The following is a 15,291-nucleotide window of genomic DNA, read 5'->3' as shown; positions in this document are numbered from 1 at the left end:
ATAATCTGTCAATTTTTCTTTTTCTGTTTCTTTTAGTTTCTGTCTACCAAATCCACTTATAAGGTTTTTGATCAGCTTGGGGTTATAGTAGAAAAAACTTGTCTGATGTGCCATGCGGTAGGACTGAACTTGAAACTATGTGGTCAGGAAGCAACCAGATAGTCATACCTACACCTTATGTCAATATAAAAAGTTTAATTTATATATAGTCCAACCCATACTAGCATGTAAAGTGGACGTTAAACGACGATGATGATGATGATGATGATGATGATATAAATGGAAACTTACAATTCCTGAGTTTTTGTAGTTTTTCTTTTTTTCTTTCTTTTTGGGATTTATACACTGCAAAAGTGAATTAAAGAAAATAGGTTAGAATTGCAATAACAAAAACAACAAACCAATATGCCTGCTCAAATTAACTCTTTCCATCAGAAATATCATAAATCTTGCTCATAATTAGATTTTATACACTGTTTGGTTTTGGTATATGAAATAGTTAATCCTAGTACAAAATAATTTGCAGGATTTTATCTATTTATAGCAATTTATTTTTGAAGCATTAGATAGATGAAGCAAATAGTTATAATTTTTATGGAGGTACTATAAATAACAACTCCACAATTTCCCTTTACTTTTAGTTAGTCATATTTCCTGGTGGAAATAAAATATAGAAAGATAAAAATTGATAGTTTGATACAAACAACATGTTACTATATACATATAACACATTCATTTTGGTTGAAGTTGACAACTCGAATGGTTATAAATTATTCAACCCAAAGCTTGAACCCTGACAGATGCTACACCTCAGGATCAGAGTAGACTTGGGAATAATAATGGCTAAGAGATGGTTCCACACTCCTCAAAACCTTGTAATTCCTGAACCAGATGAAGTTTAAAGTCATATCCAATAACACTAATACTGTTTATTTATCAATTAATTATAGATGTAACATTACCAGATATTAACAACAGTGGCAAAAATGTAAAGTATGTGCTCAGTATTACTTGTTATATGACTAAATGATACTTTAGTTTGTATATAGTAACCAAGACAAATAAACTCAAGAAAATCGGATATCTCCCTTGGGAAAATAGATAAAGAGAAAGTAGGAGATACATCCTGACAATCAAATCCATAGATATTTTATTTTTTTTGCCTAGGCCCTGATAGTGAGATGTAAAACTGAAGTTTTTCCAAAATCTTCAACTGACATTTAGTTCTGGCACTCTGTTATTTCTATGGTCTGCCACATCATCATATTTACATTAATAATGTTTTAAAAAATTCTTCTCCTCTTTAATATGAGCTGCATCATTGTGATTCTTTGTGTATGCAATTGGAGCTACTTTTATGAAAAGACTCTTTTGCAATTATGATCCCCTACAGAGACTCCTTCAGACATGTATTTGTCAATATTAACAGAGCAGATGATTTATGAAATTACAAACTAACATCTTATCAAAGCTGAAGTGGAGAATCTTGACCTCATACAGTAGATTTCAGTGAATGACATTGTTTTCTTACAGTTGCTATACTCTGGTTACAGTGGCTATTGATTTTTAAACAAGATAGATCTGATTTATCTTAATGAATTCGCTATCTCTTTCTTCCTGTATTTACAATTTACTCGAGTATTCTTCTCTATCTCTCAAGAATGTATAATTAATTTAAAGTGATCAAAATAAAATTAATTAATAATTAATAAGATAATCTATGGAAGGAGATCAAGTAGTCTTCTTACCACATCAATTTCCAAAACATAAAAACATAATTTGGCTTCTCATGTCATCCTACTCAATTGTCTATTTGAAAGCTAATAAATTACTGTTGCTATTAAAAATACTACAGCAATCTGGAGTAGATGAAATAAACATCACTGATATTTTGGGATCAATTGCTAGAGAATATTACTGCTGTGTTGGTGTTTGTTTTAATAGCCAGAGGAAGCATGATAACTTTCACGATCTACAAGACTAAGGAGACTAAAGCAGTTCATGTTTAGTTTGAACAATTTGATGTCAATTCCAGCAGAAAAATTGTGGATCATCATCATCATCATCGTGATCATTGTTTTAATGTCCACTTTTCCATGCTCTTATAGGTTAGATGGAATTTTGTTTAGGTGGATTTTCTATGACAGGATGGTCTTCTTGTCACCAACCCTCTTCTCTTTCCAAGTAAAGTGATATTTACCCACAGCCAGACATGTTTTCATGGAAGACTGGAAATGAAGGACACTGCTTGTTTGATGGTGACATTTGTTTACAACTATCACATAATGTCAAAGAGACAGTATCATGCAGTGACACACACACACACACACACACATGATAGGCTTCTTTCAGTTTCCATCAATCAAATTCACACACAAGGCTTTGGTTGGCTTGAGGTTATAGGAGAAGACACTTGCTCAAGGCACCACACAGTGGGATTGAACATGGAACCATGTGGTTGAGAAACAAACTTCTTACCACACAGCCATATTTGTGCTTAAGGATGGAAAGGGAATCTCTGTGGGATACAGCTGTTGGGAGGAATGATTGGTAAAAGTGTTTAGTGTTGAGGATTGGAAAGTAATACTCAGTAGGTGAGTGGAGTTGAGTACTCAGTTGGGTGGAGGTGGATATGCAGTAAATTAGTTCTAAGATTGTACATCACTGCAGTTGTGAAAAAAGAGGTAGAGAAGAAACAGTGCATTTGTGTTGATGAAGAACACAAAAAATTTACAAATAATCAATAGAGTAAAAATACTGTTTGTTGTTACCACAACAAGCTACCAATCATAAAAATGAGCCAATAGGGAACACCTGTGTGGTCACTCAACCTGCTAGAAATAGCATCAAAATTTCCCTCAAATTATATCCTATCATCTGGGAGAATGGGAAGTACATTAGCGTTTTTGTTCTTGTTTGTTTTTCATTGTCAAAGATGACCAAAACTCAGGATAGGCTTGTTTGTCTTGGGTGTAACTGATGAGCCATGTCCAGGTTAAGAATCCTCACTCACACTTTGGACCAGTAATAGCAAAGTGAAGCACTTGGGGTAGTTATAGCTCTAACTTTGTGGAGTGAACACTTCTCAGAAGCAACAGTTCTTGCATTTTCAGCTGTTTGGGCACTAATGTGAATTAGACTGTATCAGATGCGTCAACTTTGGGCAAGCTGCTTCCAATAGTCAACTACAGCGGTAAGGTTTTTTCAAGATGCTTTCAGGTAGACCTTGAACCATGTCTTTTGCCGGACCCAATGATATAGTTTCCCTCACAGAATTTGCAATTGAAAAGTTGCTTTGGGATGAGGTGTTCTGGCATATCATTGATAAGTGATAGGTGTATTACTGTTGTAGGGAATTAGTAATAATGGTACACCCCTTCCATATGACAAGTGGAACGAGGCAGTCACTATAAGTAAGGTGACGTCAACCAGTATCAAAAGAGTATGTAGAGTATGAGAGTGTATGTTACTATTCTATTTCAAAATAACAACTGCACCTCTATGTTGATAACGAAATATTGTTGTGATGAAAAATTCTGCCAATATCTTTACATTTATTTGACTAAGTTAAACTAACAATCTGTTAGAAAGTATGAATGACTCAACATGAGACTGGTTAAAAGATTCCCCAGTTGTGTTTATAGAAAATATTTATAACAGAAGTGATGCATCCCAAACAAAACAACAATCAAGTACACACACTCATATTCTTTTGAATGTGGACAAAAACCTATGCATATACATATTATACATCCACATAAAATTCATATATATATAAACACGAGCATCCTGTAGCTCTGTTACATTTTATCTCATATACATGCATGTTTTAAGTACAAAGTAATCAAATAAAACATAAGTACAAGAAGCTAAGTTTGACTTAACTAATTCATTTCCCTCTACTATGTCTACCATAAACAATTATACAAACATCCTGATGCCCTCAGCAATTTACATTCTCTTAAGAAATATATTTTCTTGATTCCTATTCTAAAGATTCCCAAAACAGAAGCATTGATTCCAATAGAATTCCTTCCAGCTAAGTACATTGTAATTTCACTGGTAGCTCTTTCTCTCTCTCTCTCTCTCTCTCTCTCTCTCTCTCTCTCTCTCTATATATATATATATATATATATATATATATATATATATATATATATATTATATATATATATATATATATATAGTTAGTTATTTAATTCTGTTAATCTAAGAAACTGTAATTTTGTTTGCTTTATCTGAAAGTAAGAATATAATTAAAAATGATAAGTTGGGAATGGGAAATCTCCAAAATTGTCTTCTTGTGAATATTTGAGATTTATATAATTTTTTTTTAGATTACTTGATACCACAAAATTTAGCCAAAGCGAAATAATACAGAATGGAAAAACCATTAAATAAAGCATAATCTGTCAATTTATATTAAACTTTAAATTCAGAAGTAGAGCACACCCAATGCAGTAAAAGGTGCCGTGAGAAAAAGAAAATAGTTATTTCAGCTTTATTTTATCTATTTATTACATTTATGAATTTGTTTTGCAAGATTCCTGATGTGAAATCAAGCATTGAAACAGATATTGTTATATTTCGGGATGGTCATTTTTTCCCCCCAAATAAACACACATTCTACATATTTGTATTTCACCATTTATCATTTGATTTTTGGTGTCGCATGGCCAAGGATTACCGTGAATTTTTTTAGAGACACTTTCAAATTTATCAGAATATCGGACTGAGGATTGGAATAGGGATTTTTCATTCTCTTAACCATGAAACGATCGTATCCGGTTAACTAAAGACTTGTTTTGTTTATGCTTTCCCCTCCGGTTTTTTGTTCTATGTGTGCCATAAATATCGCCATCCATTTAGAGAAAAATTTGTAGTTTAGAATCAGTAGTTCTTTGACTGCTATTTCTAAATTTTCAGTATGTTGGAGAAGCAACTCAATGTTAATCCCTGTATATTTATGATGATAAATGTTTTTACCGATAAAGGTTTTTTCATACTGAACTACTTGGCAAAATTGTTAATTATTAATTCTATTATTAATTGACGATTCCCTGCCCTTATTCTTGTATATTTGTATTTCACTTCAGCTTTATTATTGTTCTTATTTTATGTCCTTTGTCTGGAAATCTTTCATTACACATCCTGGGACCTCTTCAGCAACTCTCCATCCCACATGTCTTCTCCTGTTCTGTTTAGTCTATACTGTCTGTCAATGGTGTGTATCCTTATCTGTGCATGCAAATGCATCTCTATGTGCGTGTGATTGTGTGTGTGTGTGTGTGTATACACATCTCTATGTGTTTTGTGTGTGTGTATATGGGTTTGCTTACTATACTGTTTGTATCCATGCCCTTATTTATCTGTCTATTTTTTTCCTCATGTTATCTTAAGTATGTGTATGTGTGTCTTTTGTGTGTGTGTTTATGGGTTTATGTATTATACTGTTTTTCTCCCATTGTGTCTTGCGTCATCATGTTGTGTAGTATGGTGGGGGGTGTTATTGTTCCATTTGTGCTTTCTGCTGAGGCTTGGTCTGTCTATTATTATGTGTGTGACCTTTGCAATCTAAGTGTCATGTCTGTTCTATGCATTGATAATACTTTAACACCTGTGTTATTAATTGAGCCTCTATGTTCTGATTGAGCATGTTGGTAGAGCACTAACGAGCTTTTCTCCTCTTTGAGTTCCCACCATTGTTCACCTATCTGCTCTCTTATGCTACATGCTGTCTTCCCAATGTAAGTTGTTGTCTTGTTTCTGCACTGTCCCTCAGTATCTCTCAGCTGTCATGGATACAAACAACATAGTAAGCAAATCCATACACACACACACACACACAAACACAGAGATGTATGCATACACACACACACACACAGATGCAAATGCATGCGCAGATAAGGATACACATCATAGAAAGACAGAATGGACTAAACAACAGGAGGAGACGTGGGATGGAGGGTCACTGAAGAGGTCACAGGATGTGTGATGTGATGAAAGATTTCCAGACAATGCACATAAAATAAGAACAATAATAAACAAGTGATGAATGAATATATAGTGCGTGTGTTAATTTGGCAAGGAAAAAAAAAATGACCATCCTGAAATATAACAATTTATCTATTTATATTTTAAAAATTTCTTTTCTTTTACTCACATTTCTTAACATAAATAACAGATACCCTAGTGTCTTCTGAGAAGGAACTACAAAATTAGTCTTGCAAAGATGCTAAATTTTAGTTTCTCCTAGGTGCCACCAACACTACAGGTTCATTTTCTTTAAAAGTAATCTCTTGTAGAAATGGTGCTCATATTTTATAACCAAGAAAACATTAGCCATTTTAACAGGTAGAAAAATTATAGAAAAGAAATATTTTTCTAAATGACAAAAAAAAAAAAAAAAAAATCATTTCAGAAATTTTCTTGTTAATTGCAGTAGGATATATTTTGGTAATTACAGTATTATTTTTGGTGAAGTAAGACAAATATGACCTAATTCTTCCAGGTCTAAACCTGGAAAACCATATTAAAAATTCCCAAGAAAATAAATAGAATACCTCATAGACGTTTGAAATGTCCCGTCCTTTAGACAATTCCTTCAATGAAGTGAGGAAAACTCCAATTAAGTCATGACTATAGAAATAAAGAAATAAAATATGATAGCGCTTCAAAAGTAAAATCAAATAAATAAATGAAAATCAAAATTTAATAAAAAAATTACACATTACTTTCATTTTGAAGAAATAATATTGATTTCAAAATCTTAGCATTAATATTGATTTCCAAAATGTTATTAATTTTCAGTATTTAAGTGCATTATTACGACTTCCTTTTAAATAAAGCACATATTAAATACTTCATCCAAATTTAACGAATGGATCCATATTTTAGCATTCTATTAACTAAAAATGTTTTCCAACTTCTGAATATATAAATAGGGCAATGTTAATTAAAAAAAAAAAATGGCTCAACAAACATAAATATTTTTAATTCAGATATTTTCACATTACAAAGGATAAAAATGTAAACCAACTGTTTCAGGAAACAGATGTGTAAGATAATATTCATAAAATGTAGCAGAAAGTTTGATATTTAAATTTAGTACAAAACAGAAATGAAAGTGAATATTTTTAGATCAGAAGACTGAACACATAAAGAAAGTTTCTTGGTTTCAATTTTTGAATAAAAATCTGGTTTTTAGACATTATAAGCACCAATATGAAATAGCACCATAATCATTTGAAAAGTAATAGATACATGGTTTGTGTCTCATCATTGATCTGGTTTCCTTTTCTCTCCTTCAAATTGGTGTTTATAATGTCTAATGTTGCTAAGAAGCTTGCTTCCTAACCATGTGGTCTAGAGTTCAGTCCCACTGTAGAGCATCTTGGGTGAATGCTTTCTATTATAGTCCTGGGCCAGTCAAAGTCCTGTGAATGGGTTTGGTAGACAGGAACTGAAAGAACCCCATCATATATTTACATGTGTGTATGCGTGTGTGTGTGCATACTTGTCCAGACATCATATGATGGTTGTAAATGAGAGTCATTGACATACAAGTGCGGGTGTTCATTTCCAGTGTTCCATGTAAAACACATCGGGCTTGGAAGCAGGTGAGGGTTAGTGACAGGAAGAGCATCTGGTTGAAGAAAATCTGCCTCAACAAATTTTGCTTGACCGATGCAAGCATGGAGAATTGAACTTTAAATGATGATAACTGAAAATCTTAACAAATAATTACTTAATGTATTTATTGCATTTCTGAATGTTATAAGAAACTTTTTTTTATTTACATTTAAATCAAACTTTCAATCAGTTCTTTTCAGCTTGAAAAAAATACATCTAAATATGTCACATATCAAGATGTTTCTATCAATTAATGCTATATATGAAAGCATATTTAAGTTTAGGTCAGTCATGGACAAACTGTGACCCACAGAACTTTCTGAATGGCATGCCATTGAAAAATTACCTTGGATTTCTTTAGTAGTGCAGCTCATATGATGAAGAGCCATATCTCATATGGCTCGCTTCCAAGAAAGGTCATCCATGCATGGTTTGGGATATACTTGGTCTTCGTGAAGTTTTATATTAAAATTCTAAGTTCATGAGAGCATGTGCTGGCAATCAAGGATTGCAATTCAAAAACTATTTTTGTCTTCATTTTACCACACATAGTATAATCAAATTAATGTGCTCTCATCTTGAATTGTTCTATAACTTTAAGGTGACCAGCAAATAAGCAGATAGATTGGATGGGTGGAACAAGATCATAGAGATTATAAAATGAAATGACAATCCTCCACCCTTTCACCAAACAAACTTTTCATGCTTCAGTCACCACACATAAACCTCAAATTACTTCACAGCATGTCCAAACATGTTTCAAACATTTACATAGGTTTCCCATTAGTCTTAAATATGCTTTATATGAAATAAAACATTTTTGTGTCAATTTTGCTGATGCAATCATTCTAATAAACATATAAATGCAGTAAATATGTTTGGTGCCAAACATAAATGTTTTTGTTATGTTCCTATAAGCTACTACATTAGTTAATCCAAGAAAAGATCACTTATGTAGCTACTCCAACTGTTAGAAACATCAGCCAAAATCTCCATTAAATTTAAACATTTACTACCTTTTTTAAAAAAACAATTAATAGTATTATCTTGCATATGTTCAGCTCTGATCATGGCTGAAATACTTTGACTATGGGTTTAATGGATCAGGGATAAATTGGTGTGAGGGCTAAACAACAATATTAGCCTTTCAAATAATGCAACACTTATTAACTACAAAACAATAGTTCTTAAAGGGGTGCAGAATCAAAGTATGTCCTTTAACTCCAAATTGCAGTTGCTGTATACATATCTTGACAAACAGGTATATTTTTACCAGCATAGAAAAAAAAAAATATTCTATGAAAATCTCAACTTTGATATTGCTTATAAAATTTTGTTAATTAATCAATTAATTTCTTCAAGATCAAGTCCTGTGATTACCTTTTGCATAATTATATAGGCAATATTTCTTGTTCAGAGAAAAAGAATAGCATGAAGCAAGAAGTGCTTATTTTAAAAAAAAACCCAGAACTGTTATTATTAGCTTCAACTTTTAATTAATTCTATGACATTCTTTCCAATCATCATCTCGTTAAAATCTTTCTTTAGTTGTTTTGCATTATGTTTATACTTTCTCATTAAAAAAGATAGAATATTGGTATAGTTTGAATTCTAACTAGAGTAAACTTTCTTCAATTATTCTTATTAAAATCAACATATTCTTTCTTTCTTTCCTATTAAATTCATATATATATATATATATATATATATATATATATATATATATATATATTTTCAGTTGCTGTCAAACATTTCATATTTATTCAGTTTTGTTCCAGTTGCTTTCAAATTTGGTGTACTGATTTAGTTTTGTATGCTAATTATGACAATGAAATTAATTTTTGCCATAAATTAACAAATATAACGTTAATAGCTTTTAAAGGCTGCAAATTCTGAATAATTTTAGCCAATCAAAAGCTACCATTATACACCTGACAGTAAATCTCACATCAGTGTCTGTTTTAAATGTGTGTGTAACAAGCAAAGTTGTAGCTTTCCCTGTTTTCATTGTAACAAGAATGCTGCACGTGTGAGGCTGAGACACTTTCACTATCACAACCATCACCACAAGTTTTGATGAGAATCACATTGTGACAGATAACTATCATGCAGAAAAATGCTGGCCGATTCCTTGTTTACTGATTGGCTAAAAATGATCAAACTTTGAAACCTCTAGCATTTTTCTGAATTTTTTCTCTGGAGTAAATGAAATCCAAATTTGGATTTACTTTGAAAAATTACATCAATGTACCAAATTCGAAAATGTTCACTTAATTTTAAAATTTCCAAATCTGTGACAGCAGCCAAAAAGATGTGTGTGTGTGTGTGTGTGTATGTGCGTGTATGTATGTATGTATGTATGTATGTATATATATATATATATGTTGTTGTACTTGGGGATGGTCATATTGCCAGTTTAGCCAATAAATATATATATATATATATATATATATATATATATATATATAGTTGAAAAAAGATTAGAGATCTATACAAATCAAATTTTTATATATAAAAGATGAAGGTGGAAATAGCACAGAAGTAAGTCTAAAATATTTCAATTTGAGAGGGAATTGAATAAAAATGATTTTTAAAATTATATAAAGAAAATATTACTGGTTTCGATGAAACTCATCTTATCAAATATCAGTAAAAAATTTATAAAAATTTGAAGTAAAAACAGTTTATCTTCTGGGGGTCAAGAACATGTTCTTGACCTCCAGATAGAAGATAAACTATTTTTATTTCAAATTTGTACAAATTTTTACTGAAATTTGATAAGATGAAATTCATCGAAACCAGTAATATTTTCTTTATATAATTTTTCAAAACCATTTTTATTAAATTCCCTCTTAAATTGAAATATTTTAGACTTACTTCTGTGCTATTTCCACCTCCAGCTTTTGTATATATATATATATATATATATATATATATATATACACACACACATACATACACACATATGTACATCTGATGGGCTTTTGCACAGTCTCCATCAACCCAATTTCACTCATAAAGCTTTTGATGATCCATGGTAAAAAGGCATTCACTGAAGATGTATTTCTTGGGGATCAAACTTGGAACCACACAGCTGACTGCTAAATAAATTTCTGAAACCACATCATCATTAGAAAATTTTGGTAAAAGTATACAGATGGGAAATTATGAGATAATGACAGATTGAACCAATTTTTTGAACCACTTTTTAAGAATGGCTAAAGGAAACTACTCACCCTCCATCTGCATCCCAGTCATAACATTCTACTTTGATAGGCCTGTAAAAAAAATAAAAAATAAAAAAAAATTAAGGATGGTTGAAGTGAAGGTTAATACTAAAAAATGTAAAGTAGACAATAACAATAACACCCCTACTCCTACCACCACAATCATCATGGTTCAGCAATACATTCAACCAGGGTGTATTAGAGGTAGTAGGGAGCTTCAACAGATGTATCAGTCTAAGGGCCAGGAGAACCAAGAAGGAGACCCATGAATATTTGATGGGTTCTTTCCTTACAAGAAAAAAATCAAAAAATCACAGATCACAGTCTCTTCTTGAATTTTGAAAGTACACTTCAGAAGGTTTAATAGCAGCTTTGTTCTTCCTTGCGGATTTTCTCTTGGAGGCCCTCATTCTGCAGTAGTAGAACCCTACAAAAAGGCTTTAACATAGGAGAATTTACAGAAGAGTTTGATAAATTCAGTCATTGTGAGGATTCCAATATTTCAAGCTTTTGCCTTTTGTCTGACAGTGAAGAAGATTTATTAGTTACATACTTCATTTCACACTAAATTTATCAAACTCTTCTCTGAACTCTGCTATTAATTAATTGTTGCCAATGTAACATCATTAGTTTTCTGATTTCACCCTTTCATTAAATACTGCTTAAAGCAATATTATTGCTTTCACCATCATCATTTCACTATCTTTCTCATTGTCATCACTAATTTCTTCTGATTATTGTTGTCTTTGTTATTGGAGTAATTACAATTGTCTGAAAAATCCTTTATGTGGTCATTCAACTTGCTAGGAGAAGTAGACAAATCTCCCTCAAATTGTACTGTATTAACTTAAACAATAAAAAATACAAATAAAAGGACACATTAGGATAATTAGGATAAAGGGAGATTATCAATAAATAAAGACAATAAAAAGAATGGTTCTGGTTGGATCATATTTGACCAGAGGTCTACTATATCAGGGATGACCTGGGGTTAAACATTATCTTCAACCATATATTCATTATAGTGATAATGTAGTCCTAGATATGCTGTCTGGAATAAAGATGGGATGGTCATGGCTGGAAAGCCTTTGGTGATAAACTACCTCATTCAAAACTTAATGCTAAACAATAACAACCTCAACACGACATAGGTTGTAAGATGAACATATGAATAGAATCAAACATCACTGACATCACACACTAAATGCATGTGTTTTGTTTATGGACTTATTAGCTGCAGGATTGCATCAGGGAAAAAGTCCCTTTAAGACATGACACCAATTCTTAAAAAACACTGAATATCTCAAGCACTTGGCATCTTTTCCCCTGATGTTATCCCATAGCTAATAAGCACATACACAAAACACATACATTCAGTATGTGACATTAGTTTATGTTATTAAAGCTGCTTTTAAGTCAAAATATGATTTTGTTTTACTCATGCAGCACTGTTGTACATCAGCACATTGGATCTACACTATTCATATATATTCCTCAGACCAGCAATTCAAATTCATTTCAAGGTGACTTGGGTATACGATGTTGAAGAGCTGAAATAACAGTGAAATATCAATGTCTATTGTTCTTGTTCACCTATGGGGCAAGTTGTCTCACCTGGTTTGAGGTATTTAATATTTTTTAATACTCATCATCTTAAAGGGACTTTTTCCCTGGCACAATCGTGCAGCTAATAAGCACATAAACAAAACCCATATATTCAGTATATGACATCGATAACACTGTGTAATATGATTTTTGTCCTTTCACTGGGTAGCAACTGTTATTTCCTATTTGCTCACCCCTAGAAAATGTGAAGAATGATGAATATTTCCTTCAAACTTTGCTTTTGTTACATTTATTCAAACCCCAAAGAATCCATCTCAACACATAGCTATGAAGCTCCCCACTGCTCCTGCTCATGATCAGAGATGCACATATTGTTAGCCACTAAGGGACATGCTCAAGTGGTTAAGGTCAAGCAATTGACAAGCAAATCAGTGGTACTGAGCAGAATATGTGCTATAACGATATTTCTGCTTCAGCAACTCAGCATTGAATCTGTCTGAAATGTAATGGAAAATAGGTCAGTTTCAAAACATTGATGTCCAGGTCACAAAAGCAAAGTTTGAAGGGAATAGTAGCCATTTCCTTTGATTTCTAGATAAAAGCAAAAAGAAAGAAAAAAAAATTGCTACACAGTGTAATGCTTACATTATTAGAGCAGTTTATAATTCAAAATTGAATAGAATTAACTTTCTGTTCTAACAAATTCCTCTTATAATATTTCAGATGTTGTAACATTCAAAGCTGTTTTACATTTTGTCCAACACAGTTTATCTTAAAAAATGCAAGTTGATATTTTCATTTGTCCTCACTCAATGGTATGACAAATGCAATCAATTGCTTGACCTTTCATGATCAGAGACATGTTACAATGTTTGATCAACTGTATTGACCGTTTTATAGAAAATCATGAATCTATTCTTAACAGCTAGACAAACTGATGTAATGAAGACTGAAGTAGTCTGTTCAGAAAACAATGAAAGCTCAATAACTGTAGCAAATTTGAACTCATGATTCTTAAATAGAAAGTCATCTCATTTGTGCACAAATTTGTACATTATTTTAAAGAAAGGATTTATCAACTGAAAAAAAAGAAAATCTTTTCCCTCCATTTTCACCATCCACTATTCCTGGAAGAATTGTAGTAATGGAGTCCTCAAGTTTCTCCTCCATAGGTTCTTATCATTATTAAACTTTCCTACAATTTTTCTAAGCATGACCAATTGAGACTATGGCTAATATCCAACCTTCTCATCTCAGGTCTACCCCTAGGTTCACTGACAGTTGGCTTGGCTTGAGGAATCTGTGTTGGGATCCTTTCCTGTGACATTCTAATCAATATGCCTGTAGTAGGCCTGACCTTTTAATTTCTTTTACAGGGCTTAGAAAACTGAAGGACTACTGCAATAAGTATGAATATGAGAGGAGAACATGTTGAATAAAATCATAATTAACTGATCCTGCTGTATTTTATTTTACCCAATACCAGGAACTTTTCAGCACCACCTTGTGTGTGTATGTGTTTACCTGCTAAGCCTAAAAAGTATTGTGGGAAGAAAGTAATATTAACTCCAATGAATATTATATAGAAACAGGATTTAGTATATTGCTGAGTGATAAATTTGTGGTTAATGGATATCAATGATTAAATCCTGCAATCAACACGCATCTTGAATAGTTTAATGATATGGAATGTTGATAAGGTGAGGTGGGACAGTTAATAAAGTCTAATTCTAAGAGATTAAAATACCACCGGTTGCTATATGAAAGACAAAATAGAGACTGTCCCAATTTTCCCAAGTGGGAGTGATATTTCTTTGAGGATAGAACTGAAGCATTTTATTGAAAGTGTTACAGCACTTTATAATTTGATTCAACTTTAATGTATTATAAATGACACAAGCCTAGGAGGGGCATGGGAAAAATCAAAAAAGACAAAAGGACATTGGTACAAATCCTTCTCTCCTGACTAACTTATATTTTTAAAAAATGAGCTGGGATCTTTCAGCTTTTAAAAAAATATTTAACAAATATAATACTTTGTGTGTGTGTGAGAGAGAGAGAGAGAGAGAGAGAGAGAGAGAGAGAGAGAGAGAGAAAGAGAGAGAGAGAGAGAGAGAGAGAGAGAGAGAGAGAGAGAGCACTGGGGTCAATGTAATCAACTAGCCCTCCCCACTAAATTTCAGGCATCATACATATAATAAAAAGGGCTATTATTATTATTATTGTTATTGCCATTATTATTTATTATTCCACTGAGGTCAACTTTGCCTTTCATCCTTGCGGGGTTGATAAATTAAGTACCAGTGAAACACTGGGGTCAATGTAATCAACTAGTCTCCTTCTTCAAAATTTCAGGCCTTGTACTTTTTACTAGAAAAAATTATTGTTACTATTCAGTAGTTTTATTTTTATAACGTGCTTTCATTTCACTACCGAGCGCAGGTCTATGTGCCTTGGGTATGTGCTGTGGTTTGCTGTGATGCTCTTATGGTTACTGTATTGAAAGTGTTTTGCGTAGGATGTGTGCAGTGCCCAGTAGTGCAATTTTCTGTATGTTATATATATTTGTAAGTCCTGGTGTTTTTATTATGTATTTGTCTGAATATTTTTTTATTATACCTAAGGTGCCTACTATGATAGGAATTGTTTCTGTTTTTAGATACCACATTCAAGTTACCTCTATTTCCAGGTCTTTGTATTTTGAAAGTTTCTCCATTCTTTTAGGGAAACGTTGTTGTTATCATTATTATTATTGTTATTATTATTATTATCATTATTATTATTATTATTATTATTATTATTATTATTATTATTATTCAGCAAGCTGGCAGAATTGTTAGCAAGTCAGGCGAAATGCTTTTCAGCA

General features: G+C 32.2%; 1 protein-coding gene across 3 annotated transcripts in view; it reads right to left on the bottom strand.

The window, feature by feature from the left end:
- Positions 1-15,291, bottom strand: part of LOC106882052 (copine-8) — a 271,614-nt gene that overhangs the window by 32,412 nt on the left and 223,911 nt on the right. For all 3 annotated transcript variants that reach the window (XM_052968691.2, XM_052968690.2, XM_089354138.1), the window contains 3 exons: positions 10,869-10,910; positions 6,564-6,639; positions 292-345 (listed from right to left, as the gene is read on the bottom strand). In XM_052968691.2, coding sequence (XP_052824651.1) covers positions 292-345; positions 6,564-6,639; positions 10,869-10,910 — 172 coding nt within the window. The remainder of the gene's footprint in view (positions 1-291; positions 346-6,563; positions 6,640-10,868; positions 10,911-15,291) is intronic.

This window comes from Octopus bimaculoides, chromosome 6 (genome assembly GCF_046866305.1).
Source record: "Octopus bimaculoides isolate indiv1 chromosome 6, ASM4686630v1, whole genome shotgun sequence".
NCBI lineage: Eukaryota > Metazoa > Mollusca > Cephalopoda > Octopoda > Octopodidae > Octopus > Octopus bimaculoides.
Note: the sequence above shows the minus strand (reverse complement) of the source record. Positions and strands in the feature narration are given on the sequence as shown.